This window comes from Leucopleurus acutus (genome assembly GCF_964270905.1).
Source record: "Leucopleurus acutus genome assembly, chromosome: Y".
Taxonomy (NCBI): domain Eukaryota; kingdom Metazoa; phylum Chordata; class Mammalia; order Artiodactyla; family Delphinidae; genus Leucopleurus; species Leucopleurus acutus.
In genome coordinates this window covers 2,064,047-2,084,018 of record NC_139164.1, presented here as the reverse complement: position 1 = coordinate 2,084,018, position 19,972 = coordinate 2,064,047, and the positions used below count along the sequence as shown (strand labels likewise).

The 19,972-nt window shown below is 48.3% G+C and overlaps 1 protein-coding gene across 1 annotated transcript in view; it reads left to right on the top strand.

Annotated features, from left to right (window-relative positions):
* Window positions 1–19,972, top strand: part of LOC309978860 (cAMP-dependent protein kinase catalytic subunit PRKX) — a gene marked incomplete at its 5' end in the record, with an annotated part of 79,974 nt that overhangs the window by 13,021 nt on the left and 46,981 nt on the right. The window contains one exon of the mRNA XM_082865507.1: window positions 18,899–19,067. Coding sequence (XP_082721633.1) covers window positions 18,899–19,067 — 169 coding nt within the window. The remainder of the gene's footprint in view (window positions 1–18,898; window positions 19,068–19,972) is intronic.

The window sequence follows — 19,972 nt, the reverse complement described above, 5'->3', positions numbered from 1 at the left end:
CTCCGTCCTTAGTCTTTGGGGAGTGAGGGTTATGCTGTGGGAATTGGGTATCCTTGGCAGGTAGGAAATCCTGGAGGAAGACGGTTGAGGGAAAGTGGGTCTTCGTCACATTCTCAAATGACACCTTTGATCTTGGTGAGAAGGTTGTGGTTTGAAGTAGGAATCATCAGAAAGACTTTGAATGGGAGACAGTTATATTTGATTATGTGTCGTTTGTTCAGGTTTTCAGAATGCCCGTATTTAGTGCCGTGAGCTATTAAATGATCACAAAATAGATACTAAATGAGAATGAAAAGGGCGGATTGTAATACCTAACAGACTCAACTCAAAATGTGTCTGCTTTGCAGAGCCTAAACTAAAAAGACTGTAAAAATATTTCCTTATCCAGTTTGGAAAATGCTGGCTCTTGTGAAATAGTCTATTTAAGAGGCAGAATGAAATGCCTCTTGAAAGACCGCATCGGTTACGCGATGGGTTGCTACGGTCGGTCCATAGCTGAGATGCAAGTGGTTCTCAAAGTGGGGTCCTGGGGCCCATGGGAGTTCCTTGTGGGACTCTGAGGTCACTATGACTTTCGTAAGAACACGAAAGCATTATTTGCTTTTTTTTCCTCTCTCCTTCTCGCATGAGTGTTGGGTGGCGTTTCCAGTGGCCGCCTGACGTGGGATCATGGTTGCCTCTTTGACCACCAGTGAAATGCATCCTTGAGGGCTCTTGCGTTTTCTGTATTTCTGTTTTACTTGTTACTATGGCTGCTATCGAGAGGCACCCCCAAGCCCCACACGAACAGACGCTCCTCAGGGATCTCGATAGGTTTCTAGCGCATCCAGAAATCCTGAGATCAGAGAGTCTGAGAGGTGCTGCTTGGAGCGTGGGGGGCTCTGAAGTGGACATTGACGGGCTTGCAGGTGGCCTGGGTCTGTGTCTACCACACAGTGTGTGTATCACTCTGTACCCTGGGGCACAGTAGGGACCCCAGAAGATTTGTCCAGCCAGACACTGGAAGAATGGATGTGTTGCTGGCTGTCAGTTACCCTGGCGAGAGTTCAGAGCCTGAGGTCAGTTGGAAGAATGGAAGGGTCACCTCTCAGGGATGTGATCAGCAACAGAGAGAAGAGACGAGGCTCGGGGTCGGGGCTTTAGCAGAAGAAAGCTTCTTGTGCTCCGGGAACCCAGCGGTTGCTCAGCTGGGGGATATTTCGGCAGGATCCGTGCTTTCCATTAACCATCACGCGAACGGTCTAAACATTGTAAAGACTGTTATGCAACTTTAGTAGTTTTCTGTTACCAAGAATAAGTCTAGGGCTGAAGCCTGACCCTCCCCTATCATAAGGGTGATTCTCAGTAGTTTGGGAGCAGCATGGCGGCCTCAGCGCTATCACGCAAATGAGCCAGGCTCCCGAGTAGACTCCGCAGGACCAGTTCAGCAAGTTCGCGCGCCTCGTTCTTGAGTCATCTGCCTCTCCTGGATTCTCTCACAGCAAACTTCTCCTGTTCTTGGATTCTTTAGAGCAGCGCGGTCCAAGAGAACCGGATGCCGTGAGGACCATGTTCTATAATCTATGTTGCTATGGTGACCAGCTTCTTTTTTTAAAATTTATTTTATTGAAGTATAGTTGGTGTACAGTATTGTGTTCGTTTCAGGTGTACAGCAAAGCAAAGTGATTCGGTGATACATGTGTAACATTCTTTTCCATGATGGTTTGTCACAGGATATTGAATAGAGTTCCCTGTGCTCTACAGCAGGGCCTTGTTATCTATCCATCCTATACATGATAGTTTGCATCCGCTAATCCCAAACTCCCACTCCATCCCTCCCCCACCTCCCCTCCCCCTTGGCAACCACAGGTCTGTTTTCTATGTCTGTGAGCCCATTTCTGTTTTGTAAATAAGTTCATCTGTGTCGTATTTTAGATTTCACATATAAGTGGTATCATATGATATTTGTCTTTCTCTTTCTGACTTACTTCACTTAGTATGATAAACTCTAGGTCCATCCATGTTGCTGCAAATGGCATTATTTCCTTCTTTTTCATGGCTGAGTAATATTCCAGTGTATACATGTACCACATCTTCTTTATCTGTTTCTCTGTCGATGGGCACTTAGGCTTCTGTGTCTTGGCTGTTGTGAACAGTGCTGCTATGAACATAGGGGTGCATATGTCTTTCCGGATTACAGCTTTGTCTGGATATATGCCCAGGAGAGGGATTGCTGGGTCATCATCAACTTCCTTATTTGACTCAACCTCACTTCATTGGACTTTAAATAAGCCACCTGTGTCTGGTGACTACCTCATTGGACAGCACAGCTTACACACCTAAGAATCTCAGCAGTCGTATAGGTCAACAAAATCAGACATCAGAATTCCTTCCTTCTGGGGTGCCACGACCTCAGGATCGTTTTTAAGTGATTTCTCAGACACTGTTAGGGATACCAGTGGAAACAGCTCTTTAATAAAATTCTCGGCTGTCCCCTGATTCATTACGATACCTGAGATAAATGACACGTCAAAAAGACCTCCTTTCCCTAGTATAAGTGAATGTCCAGAGGCATACGTGTATTTTCCAAAAGTGATTGAATACCAGATGACATTTCCTAAGCATCTCTGGTTGCACGTTCCACACGGACCCCTTATAGCATCTCTTCTGTTTCTATATGAACCATATTCCTGTGGTTACTTGAGGATTTCATAACAAAACACTTTCAAACGGGCAAAACACCTTCACTGATGGGAAGATGGAGTTTGTCAGCAGAAGACAAGCTACATCTTCCTTGAGAAGATGTAGCGAAAGGTACAGGTTTAAATATATAGACACACAGGCATAGTTCGCGTTATCGCACTTCGCAGATGCCGCGCTTTTTTACAAATTGACGGTGTGTAGCAGCCCCGCCTCGAGCAAGCCTGTTGGTGCCACTTTTCCAACAGCACTTGCTTCCCTTGTGTCTCTGGGTCACGTTGTGGTCGTTCTCGCCATATTTCAAACGTCTCCATTGTGATGACATGTGTCGTGGTATCTGTGACCAGGGAACTTGGATGTTACTGCAACGAGTCCCTGAAGGCTCAGAGGATGGTTTGCCGTTTTTAGCAAGAAGCTATTGTAAAGCGAAGGTCTGTACATTGTTTTTTTAGACAGAATGCTATTGCACACTTAATAGACTACAGGGGAGTCTATCAACTGGGAAAGATCACTTTTATACGCCCTGGAAAACCAGAAAAATTCCTGTGACTCGACTTATTGCTGTATTTGCTTTAGTGAGTTGGTCTGGAACCCAACTTGTGTCTCTGAGGTCTGCCTGTGTGTGTGTGTGTGTGTGTGTGTGTGTGTGTGTGTGTAATTTATTTCCGGCCTCTCTCCATTGTAAATATCGTCAGAGACTTTTTTATTAATTAATTTTTATTGGAGTAGAGTTGCTTTACAGTGTTGTGTTAGTTTCTGCTGTACAGCAAAGTGAATCGGCTCTACGTATCCATTTATCCCCTCTTTTTTGGATGTCCTTCCCATTTAGGTCACCCCAGAGCACTGAGTAGAGTTCCCTGTGCTACACAGTAGCTTCGCATTAGTTGTTTATCGTATACATAGTATCAGTAGTGCAGAGACATCTGATGTCATGTGGCAACCTGACTGCACACAGATGCCACCTGCTTGCTGGTAACGTGCACACATGCACACACACACACACACACACACACACACACACCCCTCATAGTCTCCCTCTCCCAAGTTTCCATTAAACTGATAATACAGTTTATTTTCAGGAACACAGGAATGACGTAGGTACAGACAGTCGTCACGAAGGAGCTGCAGGTGTCACGCACAGGTTAGAAGTTGCATCAGACTTCGGGGCAGCCCAGAGCACACGCCAGCGTGTAGGACAGTGTGGACGAAGCAGCATGGGGAGGGCGGGACACGCCGGACCCCAGACGAGCTGTGACAAGAGTGAGCATTGAGTGGGCCTTCCTGGGTGGCCCAGGGGTTAGGACTCGGCGCTCTCACTGCCGAGGGCCCGGGTTCAATCCCTGGTCGCAGAACGGGGATCCCCGCAGGCCGCACGGCGGGGCCAAAAAAAAAAGTAAGGCTTGAGTAAGGAAGCACAGGGATCCCTGGAGAACTCCACAGCTCCTGTGATGAGCACGGTGCCCAGAAAACCATCAGCGCTGTTGGAACAGTTTATTCAGTAAAGAGACGGAAGGCAGTGGTTGCCCTCTAAGGGTAACGTTCTCCTAATGCTCTCATGCCTAGGGTCCCAGCCTCACTCACACGTGGAAACTTGAGTTTCCTCTGAAGACCCTCATTCTTAACAGGAAACAGCCACCAAACTCGCCTTGTTCAATCGGTTTACACAGTCTGAGACATCAAGATAGCAGAAGACTTGAGATCCCAGAGAAAGCCAATAATTCAGGGAACCTAAGAGAAGGTGAAAACAAGGGAACATAGGGAATTTTGTTAAAAGTCTCACTTTGAGTCGTTTTCAGAGAAGTTTGACATGATACTGTATCCATCAACAATAATAGGAAGTTCCAATAAAAGAGAAACAAAAGAGTTTCCAACAGGATGGCTGGATATTACAAAGGAGAATTTTCTAACGTCCAAAGGGTGATCTGATCCATGCTTGTGACTGTAGTTATCATCCTGGAGCTGGTGGCCAAAGGCACAGCCGTCACCTGCATCTTGCTCTTGCGAGCTGCAGGGTGGTCTTCAAGGCAGAGCCTGTTGGGTGGGTTTGTCTCTCTCTCCCCAACATCCAGGGGGCCCCTTATATTAATTTCCTGGGGCTCTTGTTACAAATCGTTACAAACCAGGTGACCTACAGAAACAGGAATCCATCCTCCCCAAGTCCTGGAGACCAGACGTGTGAGGTCAAGGTGTCCCAGGGCCGCGGTCCCTCCAGAGGCTCCGGGGGAGGGTCCTTCCTGCGTCTTCCAGCTTCTGGAGGCTCCGGGCGTCCCTGGGCTTGTGGCCGCCTGCCTCCTGTCTCTTCCTCTGTCTTCACGGGGCTTCTCCTCTGTGTCTGTGTCTCTCCTCTTCTGTGTCTTAGAAGGACCCTGTCATTGGATGTAGGGCCACCCTCCTCCAGGAGGACCTCATCTCAGACCCTTCCCTTCATCACATCTGCAGAGACCCTGTTTCCAAATAACGTCCCATCCTAAGGTTCTGGGTGGGCATGAATCTTTGGGGGCTCGATTGAACCCAGTACATCCCTGCTTCTCCAGACATCCGCAGGGTCCAACATGGAACTTGTCACCACCCTCCCCAAAACAGAACAACTCAGTGGACCCTTTGGACACCTGCCAGGGTTTCCTGTTTCCTGTCTTTTTTTTTTTCTTTCTTTCTTAGACCATACACTGTATGCTTTTAGAGTGAATTATGCAGAAAAGTCTGTGCAAACAATAACATATATTACAATAACATTCTCAAAAGATCTTACTATATTTTAACGTTGTTAAGTTATATAAAATACATCTTCATAAAAGTACAGGCTCTTTTTTCAAGTTTTAAATCACGACCTTCTCAGATGCCTCAGTGCTACCCTGTGGGCATCTCCTCCCTCCCTCTCCCAGCCCATCCCCTCCAGCCTCATGTAGGATCTGTTCTTTCGCTCCACACTAGTCTTTCGTCCTTCCTACTGGCTTCTGCAACCGCAGGGAAATCTCTGAAACAAAACGGAAAGCACGCCGAACTCAGAGGAGTCAGTCACTTCCCCCTGCCCGCCGCGTGAGTTCCTGTAATCCGTTGCCTAAAGAACGCAGTGGAAGGATTTCAGAATCCCCGCCTTCTCTTGCCCTGTTTCCTCCATCCTCACGAATCTCCATTCTCTCTGTGGCCTTTGCTATCCTTAATTTCCTTTTTTTTAAAAATTTTTAATTATTTTAGTTTAGTTTAGTTTTTTGGCTGCATTGGGTCTTCGTTGCTGCGTGCGGGCTTTCTCTAGTTGCGGCGAGTGGGGGCTACTCTTCGTTGCGGTGCGCGGGTTCTCACTGTGGTGGCTTCTCTTGCGGACTTTAGGCGCAAGGGCTTCAGCAGTTGTGGCACGTGGGCTCAGTAGTTGTGGCTCGCGGGCTCTAGAGCGCAGGCTCAGTAGTTGTGCTGCATGGGCTTAGTTGCTCCGCTGCATGTGGGATCTTCCCGGGCCAGGGCTGGAACCCGTGTCCCCTGCGTTGGTAGGCAGATTCTTAGCCTCTGCGCCACCAGGGAAGTCCCACCCGTCCTTAACTTCAGTGAGCCTCTACTTTCCAGTCCGCCCCACCCTCCAATTTCCACTGGAAACTTCCCTTCCTCAAAAACGAACGTCTGTCCCGACCTTCACCCCAAGGTGAGGTCCATCCGTATGTACCTCAGCACACCTGTGTCCTGAAGTCCTGCAGCCTTAGAAGCCCCTGAAACATAGATGAGCGCATCAGAGTCAGAATGGCTGTTGTCATTAACGTTTACTGTCAGCCTTTCCCGCACGATGGTAACAAAACTAAGATATCAGGGACCAGCCTTGTGTGGATTGTGGCTGTTTCTGAATCGTGCAGAGCGTCCAACACACAGCAATATTTCAGTAGTTTTTTTTTTAATACTTATTTATCTGGTTGCACTGGGTCTTAGTTGCGGCTCGCGGGCTCCTTGGTTGCAGCGTGCGAACTCTTAGTTGTGGCATGCACGTGGCATCTAGTTCCCTGACCAGATATCGAACCTGGGCCCCCTGCACTGGGAGTGCGGAGTCTTAAGCACTGCACCACCAGGGAAGTCCCGGACCCCGTTTTTGCTTAGAGAGCTAGGTGGTCTTCACAGCGTGGGCCACACAAACCATCTGTTGTCAGAGGTACAGCATTCTCTACATTTCCAGAGGGGCAGGTTGACACTTGACGCAAGAATTGAGCGTGAGCTGAGTTGCGGCACCTTGAAGGCTGTCCGGTATGACAGCTGCTGGCCACGTGAAAGACGATCAAAGCCAGTCGCCCAGTCTCTGGAGCCGCTGTGAGCTTGTGGCCACGGGTTGGACGGCACGGACGTAGACTGTTTCTGTCACCACAGAAAGTTCGACTGGGCTGTCTTGCTCCAAGTTGGTGCTTCTGAACGGGGGGCAATGCTGCCCGCAGTGGACACTTGGCAGAGTCTGGAGACATTATTGATGGTTACACCTGGGGGGATGGAGACCAGGGAAGCTGGGCCCAGCACGCCCCGCATCTGAGATTCATCCAGCCCCAGTGTCAGTAGTGCTGAGGCAGAGAAACTCTGCGTTGACATGAGAGACCCTGTCTGTCTGTCTGTCTGTCTATCAATCATCTATCCATCCACCTATCATTATTATATCTATGCACCATCTATCAAAACTATAAATCTTTCATCTATCCATATCTATCTATCCATCTGTCATCTACCACTCTACCTATTATCTATTTATCCATCTACTGTCTGTCTATATTTCTCTATCATCTATCTACCATCTCTGTATTTCTCTATTATGTATGTATGTATCCATCTATACCTATATCATCCATCCATTTATCATCTGTCTTCTGTATCTTTCTATCCATGTATCCATCCATCCATCCATTTATTACCTTTTTCTATCTAGCTGTCATCTGTCATCACTCTTACTTATCATCTACCACCTACCTATTATCTATCTTCTATCTGTCGTCCATCTGTCATCCATCTGTCTATACCAGTGGTCTTCAACCAAGGGGATTCTGCTCCTCGGGGGGACACTTGACAATGTCTGGAGGCATTTGGGGTGTCACATGCGGGGGGGGGTGTCTACTGACATGTGGCGGGTGGAGACCAGGGATCGTGCTCCACAGCCCACAGTGCCCAGCACACGCCCTCCCCCCCAACCCCCGAATTATCTAACCCAGAGTGTCAATTACATTGAGGGCCATTGTTTGTAACTTTGCGGGGTGCTATGACATCATCACATCCCACCCTGGATGCAGTACCAGGCTGTGACTTTTAACCTGCCCGGATGGTGTTGTCAGAATACAAAGACCAGCCTTTGTGCTCCTGGGTGAAGAGTCACCCAGCGCGGTTCCAGGTCCCTCACATCTGCTCCTGGGGAGCCCAGTGCAGGGCCAGGGATTCCAGGCGTTTCCTTGTGTTACATTCCTTAGCGTTGGGGTTGGTGTGAGGGACTTCCTGTGTTTCTTTTTTCTTGCGTGATTATACACTTTGTATCTTTCTTAAGAGAGAGTGTAGCTTAGTAATTAATCTGTAAATAGAAGAATTGTGTGTCTGAAATATCTGTTCTACAGGAGGGCTCTGTGAAAGGGAATGTGGCTTGACCCAGCAACATTTTGAGAGAACTGATTGTTTGTTTTTTTTTTAAATCTGTCTAGACTAGTGAACTCACAACTCTAACCCCTCCCACCCAGGGCTCAGCTGAATTGTGTCCAGTTTAATCAGCTGATCTTTGAAGGTTCCAAGTTTAAAAAAAAAAAATCCTCAGAGCTTTATCCAAAGCACACATTTTTGGGGGTAAATTTTGCTTATTAAGAGATAATTCACAAACCGTAAAATTCACCCTTTCAAAGTGTACAGTTCCACAGTTCTAATTTTAATCTGAGTTAGCACACATTCTTTAATAAACACCTTCTAAAGGTTTTTTTTTTCGCCTGTAAAACAGAAGTTTGTACTAGTTTGCAGCCGTAATTTCCAAAAGCCAACTTTGAAAAGGAGAACTGTAGGCTTGGGACACATGATGTCATGTATTGTAGTTTATAAGCTTTTCTGATGTTACCTTAAAGGGGGGAAACCTCAAAGATAAGAACTGGGTTTTACAATGATACATTCTTTCATTATGGTGTAGTAATTATCTTGCAATAATTATATAATGTATGTTTATTGAATTGATCAATTGAACATAGATTTAACTATCATGTACCTGAAACATTTCTACAGCTCACAGATTTAAAAAATGAAAATTATACATGGAAATGCATCCCTGTTTTTGGCCCCCATCTGCCTCCATCACCACATCCCCTAGCCAACTCCAGGTACCCAGCTTAGTATCTTGTATCTTTCTGCAGAAGCCCCTTTCAGGGACTTCCCTGGTGGTGCAGTGGTTGGGAGTCCACCTGCCAGTGCAGGGGGACGCGGGTTCGAGCCCTGGTCCGGGAAGATCCCACATGCCGCGGAGCAGCTAAGCCCGTGCGCCGCAACTACTGAGCCTGCGCTCTAGAGCCTGTGAGCCACAACTACTGAGCCCGCAGGCCACAACTACTGAAGCCCGTGTGGCTAGAGCCCGTGCTCCGCAACAAAAGAAGCCCCCTCAGTGAGAAGCCCGCGCATCGCAGCAAAGCATAGTCCCCACTCGCCGCAACTAGACAAAATCCGCGCGCAGCAACGAAGACCCAACGCGGCCATAAATAAATAAATTTATTTATTTTTTTAAAAAAAGTCTTTTCAACATAGAGGAGCACATATCACTATCAAGAGTGGACTGACGTTTTCTTCATATACTGCCTTCTTTCAGCCTCCTTAGAAATTATAGATCCTTTTTTCAATTGGTTTAAACATCTGCAAACTAATTTCACTTGTCTAAACAGTTGAGGAGATAAAACCTTTGCTCCCGTTGGGTGGAGGAGACAAGTGATTCCTGACACCTTGCAGGCGGGGTTCCAGGCAAAGGGGGTGACTGCTGATGACACTTGGGATGCACAGGTGGTGGAAGGGAGTTGGATGGGACCCCCGGATCCCCCCGGGTGGCCAGCTGACGCTGCTGAGGCTGAGGCTGCCTGCCGTGTCCCAGGCTCACCTGCGGGTCCGCTGAATTCTTCCCACGTCTGGGCATGCTAGCGCATTGGGGGTATGTCACCCTCTGTCCGGCCCCCATCTTGCAGAATGGCTGCATCAGAGGCCACGGTACGACGAGGCCGGCGGTGTGTGATCCTCAGGCAGCCTCGGCTCTGAAGCGTGGTCCAGACCCCTCTGTAGCCCCTTGAGGGTCGCTGGGTCGCTCAGAAGTCTCCCAGTTGCAACCCTTAATATTATATACATCCTGTGTTAGCCTCTGTACCTTAACCTACCTCGACCATATAGAAGTGTGAGGAAGAAGAGTGTTCCCTCAAAACCCAACGCAGAGCTCAACCCCCTGGCCCAGCAGGTGACACACAGGGTGTGGGGATTCTGCTCCCGCTGAGGGGACCTGGGTTGAAGCGCATTTTCCGCCGCATCCTCTTTCCCAGCGCCACAGGGAAGAGATGCCATGCTTTCTTGGAAGCTCTGTTCCTGTGGCATTCCCCCCGCCCCCCCCCCCCCCCCCCCGCACTGGCCTGTCGGCTGTCTTTTCTCCTGCATTTCAGGGCAGGTTGGGTCTCCTCCACCCACACTCTCTGTCCCCTTGGCCATGCCTGGTTCTGTTTTATTAGCATCTGGGATACACCAGTGCAAGGCACACTGAGCATCGTAACTTCAAGAGAGATCGCAGGTTACAGAGAGGTGGAGGGTGCAGGGGATGGGATGGCCGGTAAGGCAGGTCTGTCTTTAGAGATGGTTGGGTCACCTCTTTCTGAGCTCTGGCTCAGCTCCCTTCCTGCCAGGATAAACAGGTATGATTCTGCTCTGTATACAAGGGGCGGGTGCAGACTGCTTCAGGATGGCGTGGATACGTACTGAGAACTCTTGCAGTTGGTCTCTTTGTGATCCTGAGATGCTCTCCTGAAAAAGCTTTACCTCTAACAAACTTCTGGTTACCAAAGGGGATAGTGGGTCGTGGGAGGGAGAGATAAATTAGGAGTTTGGGATTAACAGGTACACACTACTATATATGAAATAGATAAACAACAAGGACCTACTATAGAGCACAGGGAACTGTACTCAATATCTTGTAATAACCTATAATGGAAAAGAATCTGAAAAAGAATATATATATATAAAGAACTGAATCACTTGCTGTAAACTGAAACTAACACAACATTGTAAATTACCTATAGTTCCATTAAAAAAAATAGCTTTCTCTGGACTTCCCTGGTGGTCCAGTGGTTACGAATCCGCCTTCCAGTGCACGGGACGTGGGTTCGATCCTGGTTGGGGAACTAAGATCCCCTATGCCGCAGAGCAACTAAGCCCGCGCGCCACAACTACTGAGCCCTCACACCACAACTAGAGAGAGGCCCGCACGCCGCAGCGAAGGAGCCCGCCGCATGCCGCAACTAAGACCCGACGCAGCCAAAAATAAAATAAGTAAAATAAATATTAAACAAAAAAAGGTTTCTCTCTATCAGACGGCTGTGGGAAGTGAGTTGAAATTAGTTGGCGTCCGGATCCCAGGAGTCTTCAGGAGTGAGGTTTCTTGACGTCAGAAGCTGAGTGACGGGTGTATTTAATCCTCTTCCCAGCTCTCTGTGCTTTAAGGTTTGACAGAGTGGTTTGGACTGTCCTAAGGTTGCGTCGGCTGTTACTAAATGAAGCTGGAGATTACAGGTAATTGTCAGGTGGACTGTGATGAGGTTTTGTCTCCTCTCTTGGAAATAGGCTTACAAAGCCCGTATCTATCTGTCATCTGTCTCTCCTTCGTCCATCTCTCCATTCTTTCTATCTGTCCACGTATCTGTGTATCCGTTCCTTCCTGTTTTTGACAGGGGTGGGGGGGATACAGTCAGGTTAAGAAAAAGAAGGCAGGTGAGCTGCTACAGTCGGTCCTTCTCTACCGATGCCTTTAGCAAAGTGTCTCTGGTCGAACCTGGAATCTATGGATTTCGGACACAGGGCTTCTTGAAGATGGTCACGTGGGGCATAGGATCCTCCAGGGTGTACGACAGACGCGATTTTTTACAAGAACTTTTTATGATGAACTAGTTTAAGACGATTCATTCAGCAGTTGAAGACGCAGGAGAAGTTGTAGAATAGCCCACAGAGGGGAGTCCCCATGAGTCCTCCTCCGGGACCCCCAGTGATAACATCCTCCGTAAACACAGGACGAAGTTAAAACCAAGACCTGGCTTTACAGAATCTCCCGAGTGGGCCTTCTTTGGGTAAGAGTGGAGGTAACTGAAAGACTTTCTGCACGAAATCTGAGCTTTGATTCTGGGTCCCTCGTAAGAAGGTAACACCCGGGAGGCCACCCTGGGATCTTTGGGTAAAGAATGGATTAGAAGGGTGAAGCTGATGTCTTTCATTGCTGGATTAGGCCCACAGATGTGAAAGACAGGCCTTGACATCTCAGACCCCCGAATCCATCCCCACAGCCGTAGCACCTCCTGTTCAGAACTGTTTCATCCCCAGCGTGGACCCAGAATGGAAAATGTGTGTGTGTGTTTAAGAATTGTTTGCATATTCAGATAACTGCCCCTCCCTTGCTGTGTGGACCAGACGTCATCCTATTTATTGATTTATTGTTTGAATTTTTTTTTTTTTTTTTTGCGGTATGAGGACCTCTCACTGCTGTGGCCTCTCCCGCTGCGGAGCACAGGCTCCGGACGCGCAGGCTCAGCGGCCATGGCTCACGGGCCCAGCCGCTCCACGGCACGTGGGATCTTCCCGGACCGGGGCACGAACCCGTGTCCCCTGCATCGGCAGGCGGACTCTCAACCACTGCACCACCAGGGAAGCCCCTATTGTTTGAAATTTTTATGGGAGTACAGTTGACTTACAGTGTTGTGTTAGTTTCAGGTGTACAGCAAAGTGAGTCAGTAATACATATACACATATCTTTTTTAGATTCTTTTCCCATATAGGCCATTACAGAGTATTGAGTAGAGTTCCCTGTGCTCTATAGCATGTCCTTATTAGTTATCTATTTTATATATAATAGTGTGTGTGTGTCAATCCCAATCTTCCCATTTTTCCCTCCCCCCAGAGCTCATCCTTTTTAGAGCAGACCCTTCAGAGCATGAGCTCAGTCATTTTTAGGGAACCAGTACTATTTCTGAATCTCTGAAACAGGAAGAAAAGAAAAGGTGATTTCTCGTCAGGTTAAAAACTGGTTCAGTTCCCTAATTTTCAACAGAACACAGGAAATACGGTTTTATGTACAGGACTCCCTTTGCACATTTAACCAGTCTTTGCTAGTTTCTACCTTGGTGGAATTTCTATCTTAATTCTGCTCCACGGGTTGTTACAATGATCCTGTTATTTCACGTTGTCTTTTCCTTTATTTGTGAAATAAATGTTCTCCTTAAACGTGTCCTCAAAGGGTTTGTTTCTACCCCTTTCATCATCAAAGCGTGGATACGTCCTTTCTTGTGGAGTCTTTTTTCCTTAAAGCCCAAGACTGAAGCGTGTAAGATAACGTCACTGCCGATGGTCTCCACGATGTAAAGTGATAAAAAAAGCAGTGTGTTTCTTAAAGGTTAAATTTTGTAAGGTATCTAGAAATAGATAGAGGGGTATTGCATATTTCATTTGATTGCTGCAGTCTCAGGGATTAAAAAAACAGTCATTGGGAAGCCAGACTTCTGTGTCATAACGGTAAGCTTAAGTATGTGCATTTTTCGTAGGAGACATTATGCGTATACACTTTTACAAAATCCTTTGTAAGAGGAGGAATCTTCTCACTTCCAGTAATTGAAACATGAAATGAAAATGCAGTTCATAAAAGGGAATGTGGAATTTGGCTGTCTTTCTGGCGAAACTGCCTGTGTCAGAGTCTCCAGGAGAAATTCCCTTTTCTGGCGGGGGCGTGTTCCTGGTGAGGACAGCCACGGGGCTTACTCCACCGGAGCAGAAACCCAGCAGTGTTTCCTTTGCCCAGAAAATGTTTCTGTTATTAGCTAGCATCCTATTCTGTCTTGAAGCAGACTCCTGGTTTGCGTGCTTCTTTTTTTTTTTTTTTTTTTTTTTTGCGTTACGCGGGCCTCTCACTGCTGTGGCCTCTCCCGTTGCGGAGCACAGGCTCCGGACGCGCAGGCTCAGCGGCCATGGCTCACAGGCCCAGCCGCTCCGCGGCATGTGGGATCTTCCCGGACCGGGGCACGAACCCGTGTCCCCTGCATCGGCAGGCGGACTCTCAACCACTGCGCCACCAGGGAAGCCCTGCATGCTTCTTTTGATAAGCTTTTGGAAAGTTCATCACTTTTCCAGAACAGACCGGCTTTTCATTTTATGAATCTAGAGTTTTCCTTGAGTATCTCCTCATCAACTATCTGGAAAAAGACAGTTGAGTGTGGTGTCCTCAGTGCTGGCCCTTAAATTTCCCCGGATTTCCCAGACCACATCAGTGTATCAAAAGACTTGAGCAGATCCCTGTTGGGGTGTTTGAAAAATGTAAATTTTCATTTCCAGACGTGTTCTCAAACGGGAGGAAGATAAGTAAAAATCCTGTTAGGTTCTGTATGCAAAAATATGAACACAAAGTATTAGGTGATTAGAAAATAAGGATGCTAGAAGAATCCTTGCATTGCTTGGTTGAATTTGTACCCCTGGAGCTGCCGTAACAAATTACCACCAAACTGGGAAGCTTAAAACCATAGGCATTCATCCTCTCTGAATCCTGGACACCAGATGTCTGAAGTCAAGGTGTCCCAGGGCCACGCTCCCTCCAGAGGCTCCAGGGGAGGGTCCCTCCTGCCTCTTCCAGCTTCTGGGGGCTCCAGGCGTCCCTGGACTTGCGGCCACCTCCCTCCCGTCTCTGCCTCTTGTCTTCACGGGGCTTCTCTGTGTCTGGGTCTCTCCTCTTCTGTCTCTTGAGGACCCTGTCATTGGATTTAGGGCCACCCTCATCCAGGAGGACCTCATCTCAGACCCTTCCCTTCATCACCTCTGCAAAGATCCTGTTTCCAGATAAGCTCCCGTTCCCAGGTTCCAGGGTTAGGAATTGAATCTGTCTCTTGTGGGACACAATTCAACCCTCAACTGGTGGGAGGAGGGTTAGAAAAACTGTGTGTAGGTGAGCCAAGCAGGACCAGGCCCACTGTGGGTCCCCTCCCAGGACAGAGGTTGCGTAGGGTCCACATGGGCGATGTCGGTGTTCTGGTGTGTTGGTCCATTAGTGGATTTTTTCTGCAGCACGTGGTGCGGGAAAAGGGGGGAGACCAGAGGGGGATGGAGGGTGAAATCAGAGGGAGTGGCCTCCCTATCATTTCTGTCATTACCCCGAGATAAAACCCAGAGTGGTTTCCGTTTTCTCCTTTTGTAATTCCCTGGCATTCCACGCTACTCCTACGGTCCCCATTCTGTGTGGATTTCCCCCCAAGTGTTTTCAGTTCCAGCAAACTTACAATGACCCACACGAACTTAAATCCTAGTAGCTTTGATTTTCCACCTGCTTCATTTACATGATGGGTTTTCAAAGACAAAATAAGGTGGTCGCTTTTTTTTTTACCTGGCGTCTGCAGGGCAAAGGCTTTGCCATGGTCCCTGTGTGACCTCCCTCCTCTCGGGACAGTTTGTGGGTTTGGGGCTGAGGAAGACGGCAGGTCAGTCCCTCCTGACCCTGCAAAATGCATTTTCTGTGCTTTCCCACACCTCACTCGGCAGTTCTTTTTCTTTTCCCCTCTGTTGTGACTTCACAGTAAAGTGATACCTTGTGTTCAAGGTGACCCCTTTATTTATTTTTTAAATTTTTACTGGAGTGTAGTTGAGAAAGAGGTTTGTTTGTTTTTTCCCCGTTTTTTTGAGATGTGTTTGATGTATAACGCTGTATTCGTTTTGGGTGTGCAACGCAATGACCGGATATTCGTATATATTGCAAACTGATCACCACAGTCTATCTAGTTAACATCCATCACCTCACATAGTTACACATTTTTTTCTCGTGATGAGAACTTTTAAGATCTACTCTCTTCGCGGCTTTCAAGTAAACAATACAGTGTTACTAACTGTAGTCACCATGCCGTACTTGACATTCCCAGGACTTATTTATTTTGTAACTGTAACCTTCTACCTTTTAACCCCCTTCATCCATTCCCCCGATCGCTCACCCCTCACCTCTGGCGACCACCGTCGACTCTGTTTCTATGAGTTTGCCCTTTTTTAGATTCCTCATATATATGAGATCATACAGTGTGCGTTTTTCTCTGTTGGACTTATTTCACTTAGCCTAATGCTCTCGGGGCTCATCCGTGATGTCCCAAGTGGCAGGATTTCCTTCGTTTTTTAATTTTATTGGAGTATAGTTGATTATCACACTAAGTGAAGTAAGTTAGACAAAGATCATACGCTGTCACTCATCTGTGGCATCTAATTAAAAATGATATAAATGAACTTACTTACAAAACAGAAACAGACTCACAGATTTCGAAAACAAACTTATGTTTACCAGAGGGGAAACGCGAGGGGGAGGAATCAGTCAGGAACCTGGGATTAACATACACATACTAGTATATATAAAATAGATAATCAACAAGGCTTTCCTTCATTTTTACGCTGAATAATATTCCATTTCGTCTCTTATCGGGCGGAGGGGGGTCATGTAACCATCCTTACCTGCAGCAAAGCTAAAAGGGGGACTTTTCTACTTTCCAACGGGAGATGTGGAGAGCTGGGGATGTATACTGGAGAGCCTGCCAACACCAATCAGGAAAAGATGTTTGTCCTTTTTCTTTCTACTGCAATAACGACTTCATACCAGCACCATTGAATGTTGGTTTGGTCTTTAGCGCATTAAAGCCGGTCACCTTAAAAATTACAGCATGCTGGTTTCATCTGCCGTCAACAAGACGGTTTCCCGGTATCATCCTGTAATCTGACTGTGGTGCTGAGGGAGTTCCCCCATCTCTGCACTGCAGGCACTCTGCTTTGAGTTCTCAGTGTTTACAGCACACACAGCTCAGAGCAAAGCTTAAAAGATGTTGCAGGCAGAAAGGTAAAAGAATTTTTAAAAAATCTGTTGAGTCATAGCCGTGTTGTCTTTCTTTTCATCGTTAGAATTTTAGCGTGTGGCGAGACAGTTGATAACATCGATATAGTCCTCTACCTGTTCTGTCAGAGAGATGAAAACAGTATGAGTCCAGACGGGTTCATTTGTTTGCCTTGGGTTCACAGAACAAGTCAAAGGCACAACTTGCACTGGATACCATGCCAGTGTCCTCAGTTCCCATTCATGCGCCCTTTATCAAGCGATCTCATGAAAACACCTAGACTGTGTCCATTCACTCTCCTCGGGGCCCTTCCCCTACTTGCCTCTCTGTGAACCTGCTTGCGCAGAACTTTGTCAGCGCTGCCTCACTGTGATACAATTCTGTTTTTACTTCTGAATCATCTTTTGATGAGGACGGGCTTTTAAAACCTGTACTGGGGCTCATCATTGGCTTCTTCTGGCACAGTTTCTTTCCTTCATGTGTGTATATCACTTTCTACTTGCGCAGTAATAAAATAGTCACGATCGGGAACTTGCTTTAAAAGCCAAGGTGACTTAGCCATGTCCCTCACCCCAGCTGCGTAAGCCAGTAGAGGCACTTAACGTATTTTGCAGCTTGAGAATTTCAATTTGTAGAAGAGGCCCTCCCCCCAAGTGCATTGCTTAGGTGTAACTTTGTTTCCCTCTCCATGTTACCATGTGCCGTAAATGGCGTTCCCAACTCTGTGAAAGAGGAGAAGGTGGCTGCGTGGTTGCGTTGCAGGTCTTTTTCGTCTTCGAGCCATCCTTGAATTCCTTTCTTCCTGCTTTCTCATCATGTTGATTGCCATTTTTCCAGCCAGGGAGCCCCAGTTCGTTGGCCGTTTTCCACACCTCCTTCCCCTGGGAGAGCCCTTCCTCTGCGTTATTTCTTCGATAAACAGGGGCGGAAAGGACAGCCGTCTTGGGTAAGCTTCCAGAGGGTCACACAGACAGATGTCATTTTTCTGCCCCCAACTTTACCTTTTCTCTGGCCGTAGATAAAATGCCTTCGGAGCTTTAATCTCAGAGGTGCCCTAAGTGATTGCCGGCCGGGGGGAGGGGTAGCAGCTGGACCCCACCGCACAGTGAGGCTCAGAGGATGAAGAAGGGCTGGTGGGAGACCACAGAGGAGGAGACATTGGGTTGGCAGTGTCACAGCCTATGGTGCACAGGAGGGTTTGATCTCCTTTTACGTTTATACTGTTGATTTCCTTCCATGTTTGCACTTTTTAAACTTTTCTCTCTGTTAGTATCTGCATCACTTGGTTCTAACCCTTGGCAAGTGTTCACAGAAACACTGCGTTTAGCTGGCGTTAATGGCTTAAAGGAAGCAGCTTGTGAGGAGGGGTGTGTCACACTTGGCCTGTTTTGTTTTGTTTTAACAGGACGGTGGCAATCACCAACACGTGTACTAGAGTTTTGAGTTCATTTGCCTCTCATACAGTGCTGTGTGGGATAAAGAGGAACCTGGCAGGGATACTCACAAGTTTTCATGGAAAGAGTTATCTTCTGATTTTTTATTTTTTAATCCAATTTTTTAAATTGAAGTAGAGTTAATTCGCAATGTTGTGTTAGCTTCAGGCGCACAGCAGAGTGATGCGGTTATATATATGCATATCTATTCTTTTTCAGATTCTTTCCTATTCTAGGTTATTATAAGGTGTTGAGTAGAGTTTCCTGTGCTCTACAGTAGGTCCTTGTTGTTCACCTGTTTTATATATAGTAGTGTGTATCTGCTAATCCCAAACTCCTAATTTATCTCTCCCCACCCCCTGCTATCCCCTCCGGTAACCGTAAGTTTATTTTCTATGTCTTGTCTTGATTTAGAAAACCTAAAGAAAAAGACACATCGAAGGAATGTATTTAGCATCCTTTTCCATTCTGCCTTTCCCTGTGTGTGTGTGTGTGTGTGCGCGTTTCCTCTGGGACGACTCATTTGCAGAAAGGATGGCCAGTTGCCCCTATTAGCGGGGGCAAGTGATCCTGTGTGTGTGTCAGTTCAGTTGACCGTTCCAGACAGGTGCCCGTCACCCAGCCCTCGCACCAGGTGTATCGCCCATTACTGAGCTGTCCGAGCCTCCAGGTTGCCTTGAGGTCGGGGTGCTGGTCTCCCGTCCTGGGGGCCGTGGCTGCTGACACCGCGTCTCCCCACTGCAGGTACGGGGACGTTCGGTCGCGTGCAGCTGGTCCGCGAGAAGCAGAGCACACGTTTCTTCGCCCTGAAGGTGATGAGTATCCCGGACGTCATCCGCCTGAAGCAGGAACAGCACGTGCACAACGAGAAATCCGTGCTGAAGGAAGTCAGCCACCCGTTCCTGGTCAAGCTGTGAGTCCCCTTCGCCGGGTCCCCACCCTCCCGGCCCCCAGGTGGATTTTCCTGCGGGAGGTGGGATGGGGTGCGGTCATAGCGGGTCACCCTCTGCTGAGACATCTCAGCTCCCGGTCTCACGGAGAAAGGCGCCGTTCCCACAAGTGCCTGCCCAGGGTGGCACGCCTGGCGCTGCCCCCCTGCACCAGCCGCGTGTCCACAGGGCCACCTGGGGCCCGCCAGAGGCTCTGTCCCCTCCTCCCACCCCCAGCCCCCTGGACAGCCTGTCCAGTCTGTCTTCCTGGGACCTCAGTCACCTGCTCACCTCTGCTCACTCACATCGTTCCTTGGGTTTCTAGCTGGCCGTTCAGTGGCCCCATGTCGCTGCCTCATAGAACCTTCCAGTTGAAGGTGCCCAATGTGGACCAAATGGATCCCTCTTTCTGCCACGCTCTTTGCTGGCGGAGGGTAAGGCCGTTTCCCACTCAGGGGCCTCAGGTGTGGGCGTCCACAGAGGGCTCTCCGTCCCCATCCCCGGGGGCCTGCCCCTTCCGCCGCCTTCCTCACGCCCCTTCGCAGCCCCCGACCCCTCCCAGCCCAGCCTGGTGTGGCCCCCTCTCTGGCCTGAGTGCCCAGCTGTTCTTGGCCTCCCAGACTTGCCTCTTTCAAGGCGTTCTTTGCTTTCACTACAGCCGTAGTGATCCCTTCACCCGCACGGCCCCCCGATGACCTGCGTCTCTGCTGACACATCCTCAGGGAATGACCCCAGGGGCGCAGTGGCCTCGAAACGGCTCATCCCGGGCTCTGGCTCTGCCTCTGGCTCTTTTCAGACGCTCTTGCCTCCATCCCAGGAAAGTGACCTGCAGGAGGAGGTGGGAGGTACCATCCATGTTGTCACCGCAGGGCCACCCGCCCCCCCATGG